General features: G+C 40.9%; 1 protein-coding gene across 8 annotated transcripts in view; it reads right to left on the bottom strand.

Annotated features, from left to right (window-relative positions):
- Positions 1-19365, bottom strand: part of Kif2a (kinesin family member 2A) — a 61888-nt gene extending 42523 nt beyond the window's left edge. For 4 of the 8 annotated variants that reach the window (XM_021180271.3, XM_021180272.3, XM_029468318.2 and 1 more), the window contains exon 1: positions 19210-19365. In XM_021180271.3, the coding sequence (XP_021035930.1) occupies positions 19210-19273 (64 nt within the window). In that variant the 5' untranslated portion in view covers positions 19274-19365. Of the gene's footprint in view, positions 1-13095; positions 13206-19209 lie in introns of all 8 variants that reach the window. The other 4 variants (XM_085830854.1, XM_085830855.1, XM_085830856.1 and 1 more) reach the window with 4 other exon arrangements.
- Between the last annotated feature and the right edge of the window lie 887 nt (positions 19366-20252).

The raw sequence follows: 20252 nt of genomic DNA, 5'->3' as shown, positions 1-20252 counted from the left end.
GTACAGTTTCCCCATCAGCATTTTCACATATATCACTTTTGAGGAATAGCTCACTGGCCTCCAATGGATCATGCTTATGCACTGCCCAGAAACAGACTCATATGTTTCTACTGAGAAAGAACCAATAACACTTTCACATATATTAAACTACTCATTCTCAGATGAAATATAACAGAGTCAAAATTCAAGGAGTGTGTGTAGTTGCTGATAGCCCTAGGGCTAATTATATTTGATGTTAATTCCTTTCTCCTGTGAGTGGCTGCAAACAAGGAATGAGTCAGCACACAGGTGATTTCCTGTAAACCTGCTTTCCACCTTAATTTGTAAAATAAAGGAGAACTGATGATTGGACAGATAAAGGGAAAGTGGAACAGAAGGTGGAGAGAGAAAAAGAGAAAATGGAAAAGGGAGAGGACGAGGACGAGGAGGAGGAGCCGAGCAGAAGCACATGGCCTGGAGAAACCTCAAGTTCTAAGGGGTCTCACAGATGGGGAAGATGGTAGTGTAGTTGTAGGTCTGCCCAATCTAGGCACACAGCATGTATTCATATTAATTGAGTTGTGTTTTCATTGCCAGAGCATATTGAGTTGGAGATTTACTGCAACTGTGTATGTGTGTGTGTGTGCCTACGCACATATATATATATAAATGCCAGAGGCTAACCACTAGTGTCATCTCTCAGGAAATACCCTTCTTTTGATACAGGGTCTCTCAGTTGCCTGAAACTCACTAAGTAGGGTAGATTACAGGCCAGGTAGGCTCTAGCCTGCCCAGTACTAAGATTACAAGTCCACAATGCCCAACTTTTATGTTTTACATGTGTTCTAGGGCTAGAACTCAGGTCTCTGTGCTTGCACCAATTCAGCCATCTCCTTAACCCAAAATTAAGTTATCAGATAAAAGAAAGGAAGGAAGGAAGGCAACTTCATGACTGAACCTAGTGGAAAAGTAAATCCCACAAGTTTAAATATCAAGATAATTTATAAAAATATGACTGGTATTTTGAAATTATAACCTATATTTCAATGTCATTTTATAGTCACTCTACTTAAATATCTCTACAGTAATGTTCTAATTACTTAAAAATCAATATGACTCCTTCAAGCCTACGGTACTGTGATCTTTAATCTGTAAAGTTCACATAATTACCGAACTGTCAAAACTAGGTTTCAGATGTTGACAACTGCATTCTGGGCTCTGAGAACAGGACCCTATGATTTGTTCCCTAGTGTACAGCTGAATCCACAGCAGCTGTGAGCTAAGAAATGCCAGCAACCAGTTAGGCTAGCACAAACCTTGTCTAGCATAGAAAGGATAATCTGGTTGCAAATGCAGGAGGCAAGAGCCAAAATAAATCAATCAAGAGTACTGACAAAACTGCATGACAAGCACTCAAAAAGCAGAATATTTAACGTATAGCAGGTATGTGTGTTTTATTTTAAAAAGGACAAACATTAAAAATATTGTTTGCGATTCCAGCAGCTCTTAAGAAGCTGTTTACTATGTACCTAGAATTACAATGTTTTCGTGTGTGATTATTCAAATTATACTTGAAAATATAGATGGCAAGTCTTCCCCAAAAGTAACACTATTTCATAAGGAATTCTTAAAATGTTTCTATAAACTTTTCTCTTGTCTCATTTATTAACACCTTAGTATCTAAATAAGATAAAAATTATACATATACACTCAAAACGTAAAAGTTAACAAATGATTAGTAAAATAAAATAAATTATAAAAAATGTTTATAATGGTGATTTCCAAACCCTCTGGAGTTGGTAAAACTCTAGCAGTTGTACTTGAGGTATGATAAATTTTAAAAGACAAAAATTGATGATTTGTATTTTTAAATGATTTAAAATCATATACATACTTTTAAAACACAAATCACAGTGATTCACATATATACAACCATATAATAAAAAATATAAAAAATATACCTTGTGTTCCAATAAATTTAAATTAAGATTCTTGGACAAGGCTAGATATGGAGATGACCAGAGTTCTAACCCCAGGAACCACACAATGGAATCAACGACTAGTTGTCCTGACCTCCACACATGCAACACACACACACACACATTAACTTTTCTAGTTTATTTATTAATAAAACCTTCACAATCTCCTCAAATTTTCAATAACAATATGACTATATTACTTGCAACTTTGTTGTTTTGTTGCATGGACTTTTAAAATTAAGCTAATAAAACTTAGTTATCTTATAGCCTGTGTCTCAGGCAGGAAAGAAAAGCATACATAAATATTCATTCTCAGAACAACAAAGTGGCTTTTATTAGGAAACTTTATTTTTACAGTTACATACTCAGGTGTTCCCAGGGGGAATGTTACTAAAGCAGTTGGTACATAGGTATCTGAAAGGACAGCCTTCAAAGTCCTTCCCTGCCAGTTAGCGTCCTGATCAACACTTTGCCACGTGAATCTCGTGACTGGCTAAACGCTGTCTTCATCTGTCTCTTCCTTCCTCTCCCTGTTCCCTTCTCTTACTGTTTGTTTGTTTGTTTGTTGTTTGCTGCATAATCAAGATTGCTTGAGCATGAAATCTTCCTGCCATAGCCTCCTGAGTTTTAGGTGAAAGTACTTACTATCCTGTCTGGCTTCTTATATTACATGTGATATTGATTCTAATCAATTTTATATTTAGTTACAAGAACCAACTGCCAGTGTGGAATATAAATTGAAATACCTGCGTGCATTTTTCCAGTCATAGCAAAATATTTTATATTAATTAAGATTTGGGGGGGGGGTTGTTAAGAGATAATATTCCTTTATTCAAAGGCTCCTAAAAGGCATGCTCCTTCAGGAACTTAAAGATAACCTGTTGCTAATACATTTCAATAGAATGATCTACTCTCATTAACTATATAGTGTCAGAATGTTGGGAAAAAAAGATTACTAGATATTAACATTATCTTAGAGCAGAAAGACTAAACATCAAGGATGCTATGAAAACCATCATTTAGAAAAATTAAAGACACTGTTAAGTACATAGTAATAGCAATGGATTGCATCTTTTGCTATTAACTGCCTAACAGCTGTTTATGCTTAACAACAAAAATACAGACTTATTCCTAGTAAGTAAAAGGCCCGAAAGTAATCAGCTAAATTTTCAGATTATATAGGCACTGGTGAGTAGGCAGGTCCAGCATAAGTCAGACTCACAAACTGATATCCAGGTTTTGTTAACTAATCTAAGCAGTGATGGATAAAGCCCTTAATCAGGACTACTATAAGCAATACCCCATCAACAGCTCTGCTGGAACAAAGCACTATTATAGAAGGGCAAAATAACGTGTCAGCTGACACTGGTAACTATCTGTACTGTTGCTATTTAATAAATCCCTAGGGAATGGGGTTTTGCCAAAGAGTTCTTTCTATTTTGGTTCACCTTTATGCTACCGTTATTACCAAACTTAAAAGACCTAACAGTCTTTCATAGACTTTAAACATAAACCTAACATTTGATACCAGGGGGGAAAGGAAACATGCTACAGCTTAGATTTTCATGAAAAAAGGGTAACTATAAAATGAGATACACTTTTATCCATAGTACACACAACAAATTGCTTTTTTCCAGTCTTTTCTCAACTTCAGTCCACTGTTTTGAAGAGGACTAAAAGTTCCTCTGGGATGACCTGGAAGCTGAAGGCTGCTTGGGTTTCCTGTTGTTCTGGGATAACTGAACCACTCTACAGTAGAACAATCATTTGCAAGAGTTCATTGTAAAGCCTTTTAAAAGGTATTAAATCACTGTGGTTCACTAATGTTTTGTATATTTGGAGTTTGGTAAGTAAAAATTTAAAAATTTAACTCTACAGGGAATAAATATAAAAGTTCAATATCTAAAATGATTATGATTACAGCTGAACCGGGGGGTGGGGGAGAGGACCCACTTTTTATTAAATACCCAAACGTCCACTTAACATGGTGACAAGAAAGCATGATTCCTTAGTTCTCCTTCCAGGACATCCCTAAAGGTGAACAGAGACAACTTACTGCACAAATTGTCCTCTGAGCCCTACAAACTTGCTCTAGGTAGCACATATTCGACCATACACACAATACATAAAAGCTTGAAGACTCACTTTACGTAGCTTCCAAACTAAATAAGGTTTATTATTAAGTAAATTTAAACAATGAAGAGATTTAAAGGACACCTCCTTCAGTGTAAAATATCCAAGATATACCTCTGATAAGGAAAAGATTTTTGCACACCAATGTTGCTAAAACATTCTGCTGGTGGCTCAAAATGTGTAGAGCAGTCTTCACAGATGTCCTGCTGAATACTCTCAGCCATTTTACCTACGCTTTCTGGCTCAAATTCTTACTCAAAGGAAACTCCAGTCAAGCCCTAGCTACACAGAGGGGTCTTCTCTTGTGCTTAAACACATCCTAACATGAGATGGAGAGTATTAAGTAGTGTTCTTACACTCACTATAGTTACTACTTCCCCAGCAATTTCTCACCACAATCCCTGCTGTATCACCAATGGAAACCTGTGGTAGGGGTAGCTAAGAAATTTTTTTTTTTTTCAAATTTCTGCATTCAGGGTCTGGCCAAATTAAGACAAAAACCATTCTTTCAAGCTCTTAAATAGTTCCAGTAAAATACAAAATTCTTCATATCTAGATACACAAAAGAAGAGTGGACTTATGGAAGCTCAAGTGTGGACAGAAAGGCTAAAGTCAAATTATTGAGTTCTGTTTTATACGTATAAAGTTTGAGGCTATCTAATAGTGTTATCAAGTAAGCTGGCTGGTATTCTGGGAGTAGCCCAACTCAAGAGAAAGCTTTTCAATACACCATAATTTCTCACCATTAAGAGAATGCTGTAAAGGGAGTGAAAATTGTGGCTCTCAGAAGAATCTGTATCAGATATCATAGTTGTCTGTGGCATTCTTAAGGACCACTCACATAAACAGATGCACAGATATCAATGGTATTCAATTTTCACTAGGAGGGAGGGGAGTGACTAGGGGAAAAAAAGGATCAAAAGGCTCTCTGGATGAAATAACAACAATAAACACTTGTAAAAACACTGATACCCATAGCATCTAAAGGCTAGCTATGTCAGAAAGAGTGAGTACAGAAGTCCTAGGTAAGTTGCCAGGGGTGGGGGTATCTTAGGACACAACTGCAGGTATTTCGAATGGAGAGTGAAAGTCTGCTTCCAGTCCAAGTTAGCATTAAGAACAATGCCTAGAAGGAAAAGCCACATGAGGGGATCTCACAAAGCAGGCACTTTGCAGATAGCAAGGTAAATTCTTAGCTTTATTGGAAGGCAAATGAGCAAGTTTCAACAAACTGACAATAAACAATTCTTTGTCCACTGATTCTACTTCAAGGATTTTAATCCTTACTGATTTAATCTTTTTTTCTTTTTTTGATTTAATCTTTTTTAATTTAAAAAAAAAAAAGGCCAGCAAGATGGATAAAGTAGATAAAAGCAAAGCACTTGCCTCTAAGCCTGACAACCTGAGTTGTAACTGCAGGACCTACATACACAGTGGAAGGACAGAACCAGATTCCCCAATTTGTCTTCTGACCTTCACATGCATGCCACAGCACATGCATATACTCCCTTCATACAGTAATTGCAAAAAAGGTTTTAAGTGTATATATCAATAAAAGATGAGTAAATAAAACACTGGTATATTCAGTTACTAACAAAATGTAATCATGAAAAAGAATGACACTATGTATTCAACTGCTTGGGGACAGGGAGGCCAGGTGAAGCTGAGGGAAGAAGGTCTATCACGAGTTCTAGGCCAGCCTGAGCTACACAGCAGAGTAATGAGTACATCTCAGAAAACGAAACTAGGCACATGTCTTTAATCCCAGCACTTGGGAGGCAGGGGCAGGCGGATTTCTGAGTTGGAGGCCAGCCTGGTCTACAGAGTGAGTTCCAGGACAGCCAGGGCTACACAGAGAAACCCTGTCTCAAAAAAAAAAAAAAAAGGGAGAAAGAAAGAAAACAAAATTGTTATCATCTTATACAGTTATCCTGTAGGGATATATATAATTACACATATCTCTCCTGCATATAGATACGCACAGACAGACAGACACACACACAGAGAGCTCTGGACTAAACTAGAAGTTGGTAACACTGTCTATTGAAAAGACAAATGGGGGTAGGCAAAGGGTGGAGACTTCTCAATACATGCACATGCTCTCTTAATGTTAACTACCGGACTATATTGCTAATCAAAATAGGTAATTACATTTAAAAAGAAAGTTTGAAGTATGCATTAAGAGCAATAGTACATACTACTTTGTCATGTCATATGTTTTATGCCTGGAGATAAGCAACACAAGCCATATTTTTAGAATGTCTAAATTTAGACAGAAAGAGTAGTACAGTTATTTCATTTAATCACTGACTTAGTAAATAGGCAATCTTGTGTACAGGCCATTTGCAAGACAGTGGGGATAGAGTAGACCAGACCAAATTAGACCCTTAATCTGCTCTCATGAGCATTCTGACAGAATCAACAAAAGGAACTCAGCACATAAAGCTGGGATTCCTCCTAGAGTAGGAATTAAGAAGGGTGGGATACTTAACAATGCCACAAAGAGAAACAGGAGTTACCCCATGATTCAAAGTGGCAAGAATAATGATAGCAGGTGGATCAGACTGCTCAGGTTCACCAAGACACAGTAACTAAGTAAAGGTGGAGAAACCTTCAGGAAACTGTAGCTGCAACACAGATTAGACCTGATCAAAGTAACAGTGCAGGGTAGATAGAAGGTAAAGGGATACTTGAGCAGTTACGACAATTCAGGATAGGATATGAGGTTCAGGGCAAAGAGCCACTGAAGATAACTAGGTTTCAGAGATAGGCAAAAGAATAAAGAAAATTAATGAGTGACATACATCTACATTTGGGGATTGGTTCCATTCTGGGCTCACTAAATTTGAGATATTTATGAAACACTCAGGTAGAAATGTTCAGTACTCCATTACATAACATACAAATATTCCGTGTCTAGAACCTACCTAGGCTGAAGAGAGAATTCACCTTACCCATATAGAGAGACCAATGTGAGAAATACTTCAGATTTAGGACCAAAACCTGAGATACATCAACTCTCAAAGAATAGATAAAGCACCCTTAAAGGTTGGGAAGGAAAAACTTGGGGAATAGCTGGAAAATGGGAAATTCTACTTTGTTTAAATAATGACTCTTAATAAAGGCATAAGAATATGTAAGGTTAAGAGCAATGTATCACTCAAAATAAAATTGCAACTTAAAGAACATAGAAAATACCCACTGTTTGGGAAGGGGGGGCATCAAAAATCCACATATAATCCTAAAACAATAGGTTTAAAAAAAAAACTGAAGACCATGGAAATTAGACGGGGACCAGGGACCTGAACTGATCAATTAACATCAGCACTCTTTCCAAGCTGTAATTGAGCACATTTATGACAATTAAGAGTCTTTCATATGACAGATTATCTGCCTGTCTACGCCTGGGAGTCCTGTGAGCAGGAAGGCCTAAAGGACTAGAGATTAGCATCCCATTTCTGAAAGAAGTTACAGAGCTAGATAACATTTAAATAAGCACAACATCAGTTTAGTATTTTGTTACTGCTGACAGGATAACCTTTACCAAAGCCCTTTCCTTCATTCAAAGCACTGACTAAAAGGATACACAGTCATTCAACAAATATTAGTCGGAGTAACTGAAAAACAAAACAAAACAAACGGACAACAGAAACTCCCCTGCCCCTCCATCCCCTTCAACATCTATAAGGAGAAGGCTAACTAAACCCTAAGAAGAAAAATGGTAATATTACATAACTAATTACTAGACTTTTGATGCCTAGCACAGACATAGCATAGAAAAAGAATTTAACTATAGAATCTTTAGAGACAATCCAATTGCTAAGCATCTATCTGTTAATCTATAGATGACGTTTGACAAGTCTTTTTTTTATGGAAACAATACAAGTTTTGACCAATGTGATGGCTTGAATAGAAATGTTCCCCATAGACATCTGCCTGAAAGCTTGGCCACAGGAGTGGCACCAGTACTAGAGGGTGTGGGCATTGTTGGCGTAGCTGTGACTTTGCTGGAAGAGGTGTGACACTAGAGGGTAGGTTTTGAGGTCTCAGAAGTTCAAGTCATGGCCAGTGTGGCACTCTTACTACTCGTAGAGAAAGATGTAGAACTCTCAGCTCCTCCTCCAGCACCATGTCTGCCTGCATCCTGTCACACTCCTGGCCATGTTAATGGACTAATTTTCTGAAACAGGACCAATTAAATGGTTTCCTTTATATATGTTGCTGTGGTGTTGGTGTCTCTTCACAGCAACAGAAATCCTAAGACAACCGATAACAGTATTTCAAAAAGCTGTTTGTGACTAAATTCCAAGATTTATCTCACTAAGAGCCTCTAAGTTTTCTCATTTCCTAAATAAAGGTAAATCCTTATATTCACTTCTATTTAGTGCCCCACAGTATATTACAGGCTTTATGTGTAAAAGTAACCTCAAAACCAAAAGTCCACAACTTTAAGGCTGTTTGCACACCAAACTTAAACAGAAAACATTTCATGTTATTAACAGATTTCTGCTATCTTATAGCAGAGACCTGCTAATTGTTCAACTGGTTTATATACAGTATTGTCTGATCTCAAGGAAAATGCTTCAAGACACAAAGCCTGGGCATTCATCATAGTATGTGAACTATAAATTCACTATGTCCACAGACTAAAGTCAAGAATTTATTTCTTCCAATTGTTAAACGTATCTGAATCCTTCCCACAATAACACATAGCTCATTTGAAATTATCTTTGTTAGAATAAGTGCGATTTTAAAAAAACAAAAACAAAAAACAAAATCTGCTGTGGTATAGCTCAGTTGATAGAGAACTGCCTAGCATGTACAAAACTCAGCAAGTAATGGTCTAGCAACACAAAGCCTTGGGTTCAGTTCCCAGCACTGAGGGGAGAGGCAGGAGGATCGCAAACTCAAGGTCATCCCCATTACATAGTGAGTTCAAGCAGAGCCAGCCTAGCACACATGAGATTGTATAATTAAAAAAAAAAAAAAGCAACAAACTTAAATTCCACGCTTTAATTCATCTTCACTTTTAAATTATTGTAATTAGCATTAATTGGCCCATGATTTCAAAAGAAGCCTCGACAAAGTCTGCATGTCCCTTTCCCATAGCAAGTTCACAAAGATTTCCAATAGGCCTCCCTCTCGCATATACCCTCCGATATCAATATCCTGCATCAGGTACATCTGTTACAATTAATCTATAATCACACATCATTATCTAGCTTATAGGACTTATTCCTAGTGACATAACTTCTATAGATTTTAGGAAATGTCCATTATTATGCTATTACCCAAAATATTTCACTGCCCCCAAACCCTCTGTGCTCTACCTACTCATCCAGCCCTTTCTAAATCATTTAAATAGCAATTAAAGTGTTATTCTAAACACTGAGAATTCTAAACTCTGAGTATTCAGAGTCTCCAGGAAGAGGAGAGAAGGCAAACACCCGCACAGAAAAAACATAAGCCGGAATAAGAGCAGAGAAAGGGTTAAAGAGGCAGCCAGCGTATGGAAGCAGAGGATGTCACTCAGGAAGCACAGGTGCTAAACACACAACTGAGCGAGCCACACATCCAGTCCCACTGCAAGATCAAAATATTCTATCTTTTAGTGGCTGGAAAGATGGCTGCTCTTGCTGAGGTTCTGGGTTCAATTCCACCCATGATAGCTCACAATAATCTGTAAGTGTAGTTCAATGGGCTCTTACGTCCAGTGTACAGGCAAACTAAACACTCATATATTATATACATGAGGACTTAATATATATATATAATAAATTAAAAATTAGTTTATCTTTTAAAGACATAACATCAAGTTTTTTGCTGGAATTCTTCCTTTCCATTCCATTCCAGGAATTCTGAGTCTTCTTCTCAGTCTTAAGGCAAAGCAAGTTGTTAAAGCTTACTGTCTGGAAACATTATTGGAAGTGTCTCATATCTTAAGCTCATTTTAGATATCAATGACAAAAAGCAGCCAGAGTTAGTCTCTTTGTTGTCACAGCATACCCAGGCTTTATAGTACTCTGCCTTGTATTCATGAATAGGGTTAGCTTGATTAAACAGAAGTAAAGATATTTACAGGCTGCACTCAGAGTTTCCAAATGTGAAACTCATTAGCACAAGTGATACCACCATATAACAAAGGTTCTTCTTGCCATGTTTTCATCTCATCTGCTTCTTAATCATTGTTCATCCCTCTAGACCCAGGCCTTCTTATCCAACCCACCTGTCTTTTTCTGTAGTTCTGTCTCTAATCTAGCACTAATCACTGGCTAACTCCTATTACTGACTCCAGGAGATTAAGTCCTACAGGACTTTCCAAGTGTCCTAGAAACTAATTCCAAGATCCTTACCTTACCTTTAACAAGGTATTCTAGGTACCCCTCCCCCTTCCCTGTCATCTCTCACCCTTTCACCACATTTGAAATTCCCTTTACCAACAGCCCTGTGTTTCCAGCTCAGGGGCTTCTCTCCTGTTGTGCCATAAGCCAGACTGCTGCCTCCTCCAGCCCTCAAGGCAATCATGCCCCACTATTTACACTTTACTCTCCATGAAGTCTGGCCAGGTCTCCTTCATTAGGAGATCCAACTTTTTCGAAAATGGGTCACAATCCTAGCCCACACTAGAACTTGTGTGAGGCTTGGGTCCTTTTCTGTAAAGTAGAGAAGATGCAGCCTACCTTACAGCCAGCTGTGAAAATCAAGGACTGTATATTAGACATTTAACAAAGCATCAATACTAAATGTCTTCAGATAGCAAAGCAACGAGGGACTTTTTAAAACTCTTTGACACAGGGTCTCACTTTATAGCTGGCTGGTCTCCATGTTAAACAGAGCCCCCTGCTTGGGTCAACTTTTCAAGAAAGAAATTGAAGTAAACAGCAAGTATAAAAGACAGAAGCTAACAAATAGGTAGACACTTTGTTCACTAAATGTAACCAGAGACATATTCCTTCTTGGTCCTAAATAATTTTGCAGAGATGACATGTTAAAGACTAATGCCAAAATCTACAAATTAAGGGAAAGGCTTTAAAGTAAATAAAGTCTTCAAGGGAAGCAGTGCACAACATCTGTGAAGGGAGTCTAGTCTCAAATCACACTCAACGGAGCAGTGGGCAGAACACTCTGCCAGCCTCCACGTCCTACTTCCTCAGCCTGTGTCTACAAGGACTCCAACCCAGGTTCTCTAAAGGAAAAGACAGCTGTCAGGAGCCCATGACAGTCTGGCAGGAACCTAAAACTAGAGTACAGTTTACACCTTTTGAAATCAGAACAAAGGTTAAAATGTAGAAAATAAAGACTAGTAGATCACTAGTGGCAAACAATGCCAATGCATCTAACTGGCATGGGCTATCAAGAATGACAGGCTGTATGAAGCAGAACATGGGTCCTTGAGGAAAGCAATAGCATGAGGGATACAGGAAGTGTAACTGCAGAGCCTAACTCAAAACAGCACAGATGTACACAGAAAATAGCATGTGTCTATTAGGACTAGTCATACCAGTAAATGATTTATTTCTTTGTTAAAATCCTATTCATTAAATTTCTACACACATCTGAATGTTACGATATAGAATAACTTAATGAAATGTTATAAAAAAACAGAAATAGATATTTCATTATTTTGATATGCCACAACCATTTAAGGTCTATATTTCAAAATACCTCTCACTCTAGTAAGTGTTTGAATTTGCAAGTTTTATTATAATGGGTAATGAGGAAAAATTATCAGAAATAAGAAAGGTCTACAAAAGGTCCTATTTAGAAACACGACTTTCCACGGTGGGGAAACTGAACCTCGGCTCTCAACCTTGGAAATACAACTTTCACTTTGAAAAGTCAACAGTGCTATGACTGAACCCAGGGCTTTGCACTCTACCAATGAGCTACATTCCCAGATAAAAGTATGACTTTTAAGAGAGACATTTAATACAACAAAAAGCTAACAAAATTAACTAACAGTGAGTAGATATACCGTTTCATTCTGTGTTCTCATTAGGCCAGATCTCACTGTCCACACACTTCATTTATTTTGTTCTATATATTATCTGTGTGGCATGGCATTTACAGCATCTATGCATCCCTAAGCACTTAAATGTTTAGAATGAAAAAACACTAATGTCTATTCATAAAGATATTTTAATTTAATTTTTTAAAATGTGTCTTTGTGTGTAAGGTATGGGTAAGGGTGTTTTGCCTGCATGTATAGGTGCCCTGCACCCACACTCCTCTGGTTCCTACGGAAGCTAGAAGAGGATACCACATAACACAGAACTGAATCACAGCCTGTTATGAGCTGTCACAAGTTGAACACAAGAGTACTGGCCGCTTTCCTACTCTTCAGTTTTGACTCAAACAGGCTTAGTGTGTCTCACTGGAAATGCTCATCTGCACACTCATCATCAGATATACTGAAGACCCTATCCTGAAGTTCATTTGTTTTATATATATCTTACACACATAACTGTTCTTTAATGTGCCCATCTTTTGAGTGTAAGTCTTTATATAAGACCAGATATCAAATTTCAACATCACTTCAAGTATTAAGAGTTTCAGACTGCAGATTCTCATATCAGAGATGTTCCACCTGAAACAGTACTTTAGCTTTTTCTTTTCTTTTTTTTTTTTTCCGAGACAGGGTTTCTCTGTGTAGCTCTGGCTGTCCTGGAACTTACTTTGTAGACCAGGCTGGCCTCAAACTCAGAAATCCACCTGCCTCTGCCTCCCGAGTGCTGGGATTAAAGGCGTGGGCCACCATGCCTGGCCTAGCTTTTTCTTAAAAAGCTGGAGTGTGACAGAAAGAAAACTGCATTTTTCCCCACAAGTTGATCAGTGGAGTAAAACTTAGTACTTATCCAGAGTTTAAATGTCTATCCTTTAAGGAAAGAATTTGCTTTGACCTCAAAACAAGCAAACAACTTAAGCAGTCACTTTAGGTTACAGAGCAGAGTATGTGAAATCAAAAAGTGGCTGAGTTCAATTGCAGAGCTTGGCCAAAGATTACCGTAATTTTGTTGCTGTTTTGTGTTTTGATAGGGCTTCACCATGCAGACAAGACTGGCCTCAAACGTGCAGAGATCTTCCTGCCTCAGCTTCCCTCTGGAGTGATGCATTCTAGAGATTATAAGCCACCACAACCAGCTGGTCAGTTTAGTATTAAAGGCAAGGATACCTGTGACTACAAAGAATGCATCCTGAGTGTCTCATCTATTCTGGGTTCCCACACTAGTCTGCTTTTCTGTGTTCCAGCAAGGACAGTTTAACTGGCTCCTTCCTGTTTCCTCCAAAATTAAAAAATATATGCACTTGACAATGAAAGTTAATATACAAACTTCCCCCCAATCTGTCACAGAATGGAGTGGTTAGACAATCAATCGATTAACCGATCAATCGATAGATACATACTTTTTATGATACTGGTGGGAGCAAAGGTGACTTTTAAAAACCTTCGATAGCTGACAGGAGCTGATACAGCTGTCTCCTGAGAGGCTCTGCCAGAGCCTTACAAATATAGAGGCGGATGTTCCCTTACTGGACTGAGCATGGGGTCTCCAACAGAGGAGTTGAGAAATGACTGAGGAGCTGAAGGAGTTTGCAACCCCATAGGAAGAACAACAATATCAACCAACCAGACCCACAGAGCTCCCAGGGACTAAACCACCAACCAAAGAGTACACATGGAGGGACCCATGGCTTCAGCTGCAGTGTAGCAGAGGATGGCCTTGTCAGGCATCAATGGCTGGAGAGACCCTTGGTCCGGTGAAGGCTCGATGCCCCAGTATAGGGGAATGCCAGGGCAGGGAGGCAGGAGTGGGCAAGTGGGGGAGCACCCTCACAGAAGCAGGGGGAAGGGGGATGGGATGGGGGGTTCCGGAGGGGAAACCAGAAAAGGGGATAACATTTGAAATGTAAATAAATAAAATGTCCAATTAAAACTAAGTATTTTTCTAAATACCGACTGAAGATATTCATATAGAACCATTCCAATTCAATATGGTAACGGTAATTATCATCCAGAGCCAATACTTCCTTCTTCATTTCTGACCAGTAAAACAATAAAGCAGTTTCTAAAAGAAAAAGGGACTGCTATTTGAAGGCATTCCAAAATGTATGGCTGTGGACCTCTGTACATGCCTTACTCTGCCTGTGAAGGAAGCCTCCCTGATGACAAGTGGACAAGGAACCAATCTATGAGTATAGCAGGATATTGTGAAGAAGGGAGAAGATGTGCCTAACCCTTGAGAGACTTGAGGCCCCAGAGAGGGGGAAGCCTAGTGATGGGGGAGGATCTTCTCTGAGAGAGAGGGGATGAGAAACTGTGGGAGGGGAGCAATGGCTGGATCGTAAATAAATAAATTAAAAAGAAAAAAAACCTTTGATAATTAACTCTTTGCCTTTATAAATGACAAAATGTTAGAAACTGATTTCACACATTTGGCAAATTTAAACTATGTATTATAAACTGGTAACTGTCTAAGCGTCTTTGGTGGCAGTAGAGGTTATTCTGTTAAAGGGGTCTGTGTGTTTAAAAGAGAAAATTACTATTCACAAAGTATAAACTTCCTATTGCCAATGACGACATTTGCTACACTGAGTAATGACAAGTTAGCCTCTGACCAGGCTCTGTCCTCTTTGAACCATGTGACCTTGGCAAATCCTGAGTCTACACCCATGAAATGTTGCATCCATGGTCTTCCCTCCCTGCTCTTCACTTCCTATGCATGTAAGAACCCAATTAGATATTTAGAAGCACACGGACAAGTATGCCTAATAAAAACATCACCAAAGCATTACTGCCTTAGTCACCTGCAAGAGGAAATGACCAATCTACAAAACCACCCATTCTGTCCTATTGCCACAAGTCACATAATTACAACTGTATACTTATATTGTCCACTTTTATCATTTGAAGTGTGACTGTTCATTAGAAGCCCATTAAATGGTATGTAAGGATGAAGCAGAATAAATGGCAAACAAAGCATGTAAAGAATTGGGTCATTTAAAATCTTGGTAAGACTATCTGCCCCAAGCTCCACATTCCTAACTGCCCTGTAAACCCCCACCTCAGGGCCTGCAGAGATGTCTCAGCAGTTAAAATCCCCATCCCCTCTGCTTCTCAGATGCTTTAATGAAGACACTGTTTTCTCAGCGTTTATTTAAGAAACAGGAATATTTTTCTCCCACAGTTTTAAGTCTTGTGACACTCTAATAACTATTATTTATCACACGATGTGGCTCTACACAATGCTCTGTGGTACTTTTTCCATGAGCAAGACACAATCTTCTACATACTGACCAGGCTGCAGAAAGCTGTATAAATCTAAAGAACAGAGAATTCCTTTTTCAATGTGATTCTGGGCAGTCAGGTTTCTGTTATGCAAAACAGGTTTACTTCCCCCAGACAAGATACATCAGAGATGCTGACCTGTGACTCAGTTTCCATTTATACAAAATGAGAATTAAATAATCTTCCAAGACCTTTTTAGCTGAAAAATTTAAAATTCCCATTGGATAACACATCAACTAAGAGACCTCCAAAGACCAACACCACCTCAGCTACGCTTTTCAGGTACTCAGCATTTCTCAGCTATGCCCAGTCCCCTTTAGGGAAATCAGTCACTGATATGACAATGTTTACTTTAATAGTGCAGCTTTAAAAAGTATTTTTCCCAATGAAGGCTATCTAGCTATGCAGCTGTATAACTGAAAGTTTTAGTCAATGAACTCCAAATGGACTCGAATGAAGTAATAGTAAGACATAGGCAAGAAAATGGAGGTGTCTATTTTTGAAACCTTCCAATTCCATACAAGTTTGCCTGCGACTGACAGCAATCTCTAGACTCAGAGCCAAATTTCTGCCATATCTGACTTCAGAATACTGAGGGGAAAGGGCATAATGAAACAAAACAAAACCCAAACAACCAATAAACCAACCTGACCTTAGATCCCTCCATTACAACTCATTTCTGAGGATCCTGACCTGAGAGGCCATGAGGAAGGAGATCCCCAGGTGAAGGTGATGGTACAAAATGAGCATAGATAGATGGGGTTCCACTTCCTGATAAAATTCCAGATGACTGGCTAAAAGTCTTTAAATCTTGTTAAATTACATTTATGCACACACACACAAACTCACCCCCACCCCCGCCCTCTGTGAGTGCGTGCGTGCGTGCATTTGTGCATCCACATGCCATGGGCACGTGTGGAGATCAAAGAACAATTGGAAGGGGTTGGGTTGGTCCTCTGTTGCCACCATCAATGTCCTGGAGACTGAACTCAGATCATCAGGCTTTTCACAAGCCCTAAACAATGTTTGAAAACAAAACAGCCAATAATGAGCAATGAACTCACCTGTGACCCACATATGTATATGTGTGTGTGTGTGTGTGTGTGTGGGGGGGGGGTTATGCAGATGTATTGAAACAATTCCTAAGGCCATTAAGCATTTTAATCCTGTAACACCCTGGCTGTGGTTGGAGTGAGAGTGGATATCTTCACATGCCTCCACTGCCTTCTCTATCCCAGTGGTTCTCACCCTTCCTAAGGCTACAACCCTTTAGTATATGTCTTCATGTTTTGGTGACCCCCAACTATAAAATTACTTCATGGCTCCTTCGTAACTGTAATCTTGCTACTGTTATGAGTCACAATGTAAATATCTGATATGTAACCCCCACAGGCTGAGAACCACTGCTCTCCAGTGAATGTCTACTTTAGTCATATAGTTTGAAAACATAAAGCAGTCCAGTTCTGAGTATCAATGCTTAAGGAAATATGCTGTCTCATCCATGACACAGCATGACTTAGGAATTCAGAAACCCACTGGTAAGCTGGTTTTAATCATCAGTGAGGACTTATTGGGATTAGCATTTCTGCAAGATCCTCAAAGATACAAATAGGCCCGTTTTGGTTCATGATTTGGCCTTTGGAATCTCTTAATATATGGCTATCACTGATAGAAAAATCAGGGACAAAGATCATACATGCAGCGCAGTATCTATTACCTGGTTAGCAGCAGGCTGAAGTGGCCCTTCTTTATTTACTCCTGTGATTTGAGTTTTCAGGATATCAGTGTTTATTCAACCACTAGGTTTGTTTATTTAATTTTACTTTTTACAATAACCACTAGTATTTTATCTATCACAGATCTGTTATAGAAGGAAGGAAAGCAAAAGCAGCCTCTTGAAAGTGAAAAGGAGGAGCTCCTGGAAGAGTCTCACAGAGACGAAACTGAACACTTTTAATCCCAGTGATTTCCTTTTAAGTCACCCGATTTTCAGGGCTGAGGATGTAGTTCAATCAGTGAATGCTTGATCCTGGAAACCTCACAAATTGGCAGGAGGCAGGAGCTGTTCAGGGTCCTCAGCTATAAAGCAAGTTCAAGGCCAGCCCAAGATCGTAAGGTCTCCCAAACTAAGAAATTCTAAAAGTTGCTTTTACAAAGTTACCTCCTTTGGCTCTCTGGCCTTACGTAAGTATTTACATGCTATAGAAGCATTTACACTATCAGTTAGGACAATACACACTGTACACACTTACTTCCTGAGGAAAATACTTTTGAAAATGTTGTCTAGGTTACTCTCAACTTGAAATATAAAGCTTTTGTGTATCACAATTTCTGCTATAGGCTGAAATTAAAGACTGAAAGAATATTATAAACCTATATCCTACAATCACCAAAATTACTTCAATACATAATTAAAAAAATGGCATCTCAGATGAAATCACTTGACTATAGAGCTATTTTGTAACGATTTTAGTTAAGATCTTTAAGACTGTAAAGAACATACAGTTTATTATACTTCAAGTTTTAAATTAACATGTAAGTCCTGTATTTGTTAACATACTGCCAACCCACATTCACCAAAAAATAAAATGGCATTAGACAGCATAATGATTACAAGAAAGTCATCTTCAGAGAATTGATAAAGCAAACTCCAATGCAAGTAAAGAAAGTACCCCTTTTCCGCTTGGTAACTTCTAAAGCTCTACAAGTTATAATATATTATATTATACACAAAATAATCCTGCCAGTTACCAAATTACTTCAGCTGCAAAGAGGGAGAGAAAAAAAAATCATTAACCATAAGGTCTTCCAACACATCATAAACAACAGGAAAACCAATCTACTCATGTATATTGATATGACTTGATCAAATTTGGTAGAAACCAAGAAATGGGTGTTATGGGCCATGCCCTTATTAATTGCGGTCAAGGATGGTGAATAGGCCACAATTAAGTAAAAGGAATTGGGTACAAGTGAGATGCAGTCAAGAATCAATTCCTAACACTAGCATTTCATTCATCCCCTTCTACTCAGTATTTCATTTACAATATGGATGATTTTCACTTTACACTTAGAAGTGATAAAAATATTTCCCCCCTACGAGGAACCTACAGCAACATCCATAAGCAGCCTATGGGTCTTTTTTTAAAAAATGAATTAAACATGTCTCTTCCCCTCGCCTTACACTTTTCTCATTTACCTCCCCAGGGTGTGAAAATATCAACATCCGGTCGCCCACCCTCTCAGGAGTGTCTCCCTTGGACTGAGTCTATCCTCTCTCCATCCTCTCCTTCCCTTTCAGTAGCATCACCTTGGTGAAGCGTACCGAGTATTTCTTTCCCGTTACTCCCCCACCCCTTTTCATGGCCGAGTGCAGCCTTCTCTGCACTTGGATCAGCAGAAGAAAGCAGCATGCTTGGGAGAGAACAGGCAAAGAGGCCTGACAACCGGATAGCACTTAACAACGACCGGATGGCTCCCCAATGGCCTCTGGCTGCCAGTCGGGTCTCTCGGTGCCGAAATCCCCGATCTTCATGCTACCACCCTCTCCACGCCACCGAGGCAGAGACCGGTAAAAGGCAGAGAGCCGAGGCAGCGCGAGGCACGGGCAGCCCTAACGGAGTCCCCCGGGGGGAGAGGACCGCGAACCCGGGAGCGGCTCCCGCCCTGCGGCCGGGGCCCCGCACTGCAGCGGCGCCCGGGCGGACCCCACGCCCGCCTCACCCGCACAACGCCGCACACAAAAGCGCCGGGCCGCCGCCTTCCCGCCCCCACAACCCGTAGAGCAATCAAAGGGGCAGCCGGCCCGACGCGGCCAGAGGCGCGGCTCACCATCGCTGCGCTTGATCTCCACGTAAATCCCGATCTGGATCTTGCCGAAGTTGGCCGTTGCCATCACCTCATCCGGAGCGGCGGCAGGCGGGCGAAACAGGCGGGGAGGGGGCGGGGTGGCGGCGGGAGGGGCAGCGGTGGCCCGCGTCCGCGCCGGTCCGGGAGGCAGCGTGGACGCGAGCGGGGCCGCGGCGAGAGCGGCGGCGGACGAGCGGGCTGAAGCCCCGGGCCTGCGGGCGGACGGGCGAGCGGGCGGGCGGGCGAGCGGGCGGACGCGCACGCCGGGCGTCCGGGTGAAGCGAGGGCCGCAGCCGTGAGGCGGCGCGGGGGAAGAGTGGGAGGGCTCGCGCCGCCCGCCCCTACGGACGCTGGGGAGGCGGGGCGCCGCGCGCCTGCGCACACCCGGCGGCCCGCGGCTTCCTGCTGTGCGCCCGCGCGCTCGGGCTGCAGGCGGCCCCGCCCAGCTTGGCTGCGGCCTGGCGGCGGGCGGGGCTGAGCCGTCCGCGGGAGCGGGAACGGGAACCGGAGCGTGCGCGGCCCGGCCCGACCCGGCCCGGTACGAACCCGCGCCGGGTTTGATTCCGCACGCGGCGGCCTACGAGGCGCAGGAAACGACTCGCGACGCCCTTCTAGAGCTCCCGCTCCGCGTGCACGCTGCCGCAGGAACGGGTTGAGGGCCGAGTGGGGTCGAGGCTTTCGGGGCGCGGGACTGAGGGGCACCGACCGATTAAAGAACTGGCTCAGTGTATTTCTGTGGCTGTCAGATCGCATGCCACTCCGGGGCAGCCGGTCCTTAAGGAACCTTCCTAAGGCCCGGGCATGCCTGGTTCAGGCTTCCCATCAATTATGGAGGGAAGAAAGGGTGTTGTCCACCCTGAGTAGGAACGAAGACCTCCCCATGCCCTTTACTTCCCAGCTCATTGCAATTCAAAGCGAAGCGCCCCTGGGCTACCAGTGGGCCTGTCCTGCTATCCTATTGCTCCAGTAGAGCTCAAGGCTTACTTGCCCTACTCCAGCAGCTATGACTCAAAATCAGAGCAGAG

This window comes from Mus caroli, unplaced genomic scaffold (genome assembly GCF_978045245.1).
Source record: "Mus caroli unplaced genomic scaffold, Mus_caroli_1 scaffold_15, whole genome shotgun sequence".
NCBI classification, from domain to species: Eukaryota; Metazoa; Chordata; class Mammalia; order Rodentia; family Muridae; genus Mus; species Mus caroli.
This window is presented reverse-complemented; position numbering and strand designations above follow the sequence as displayed.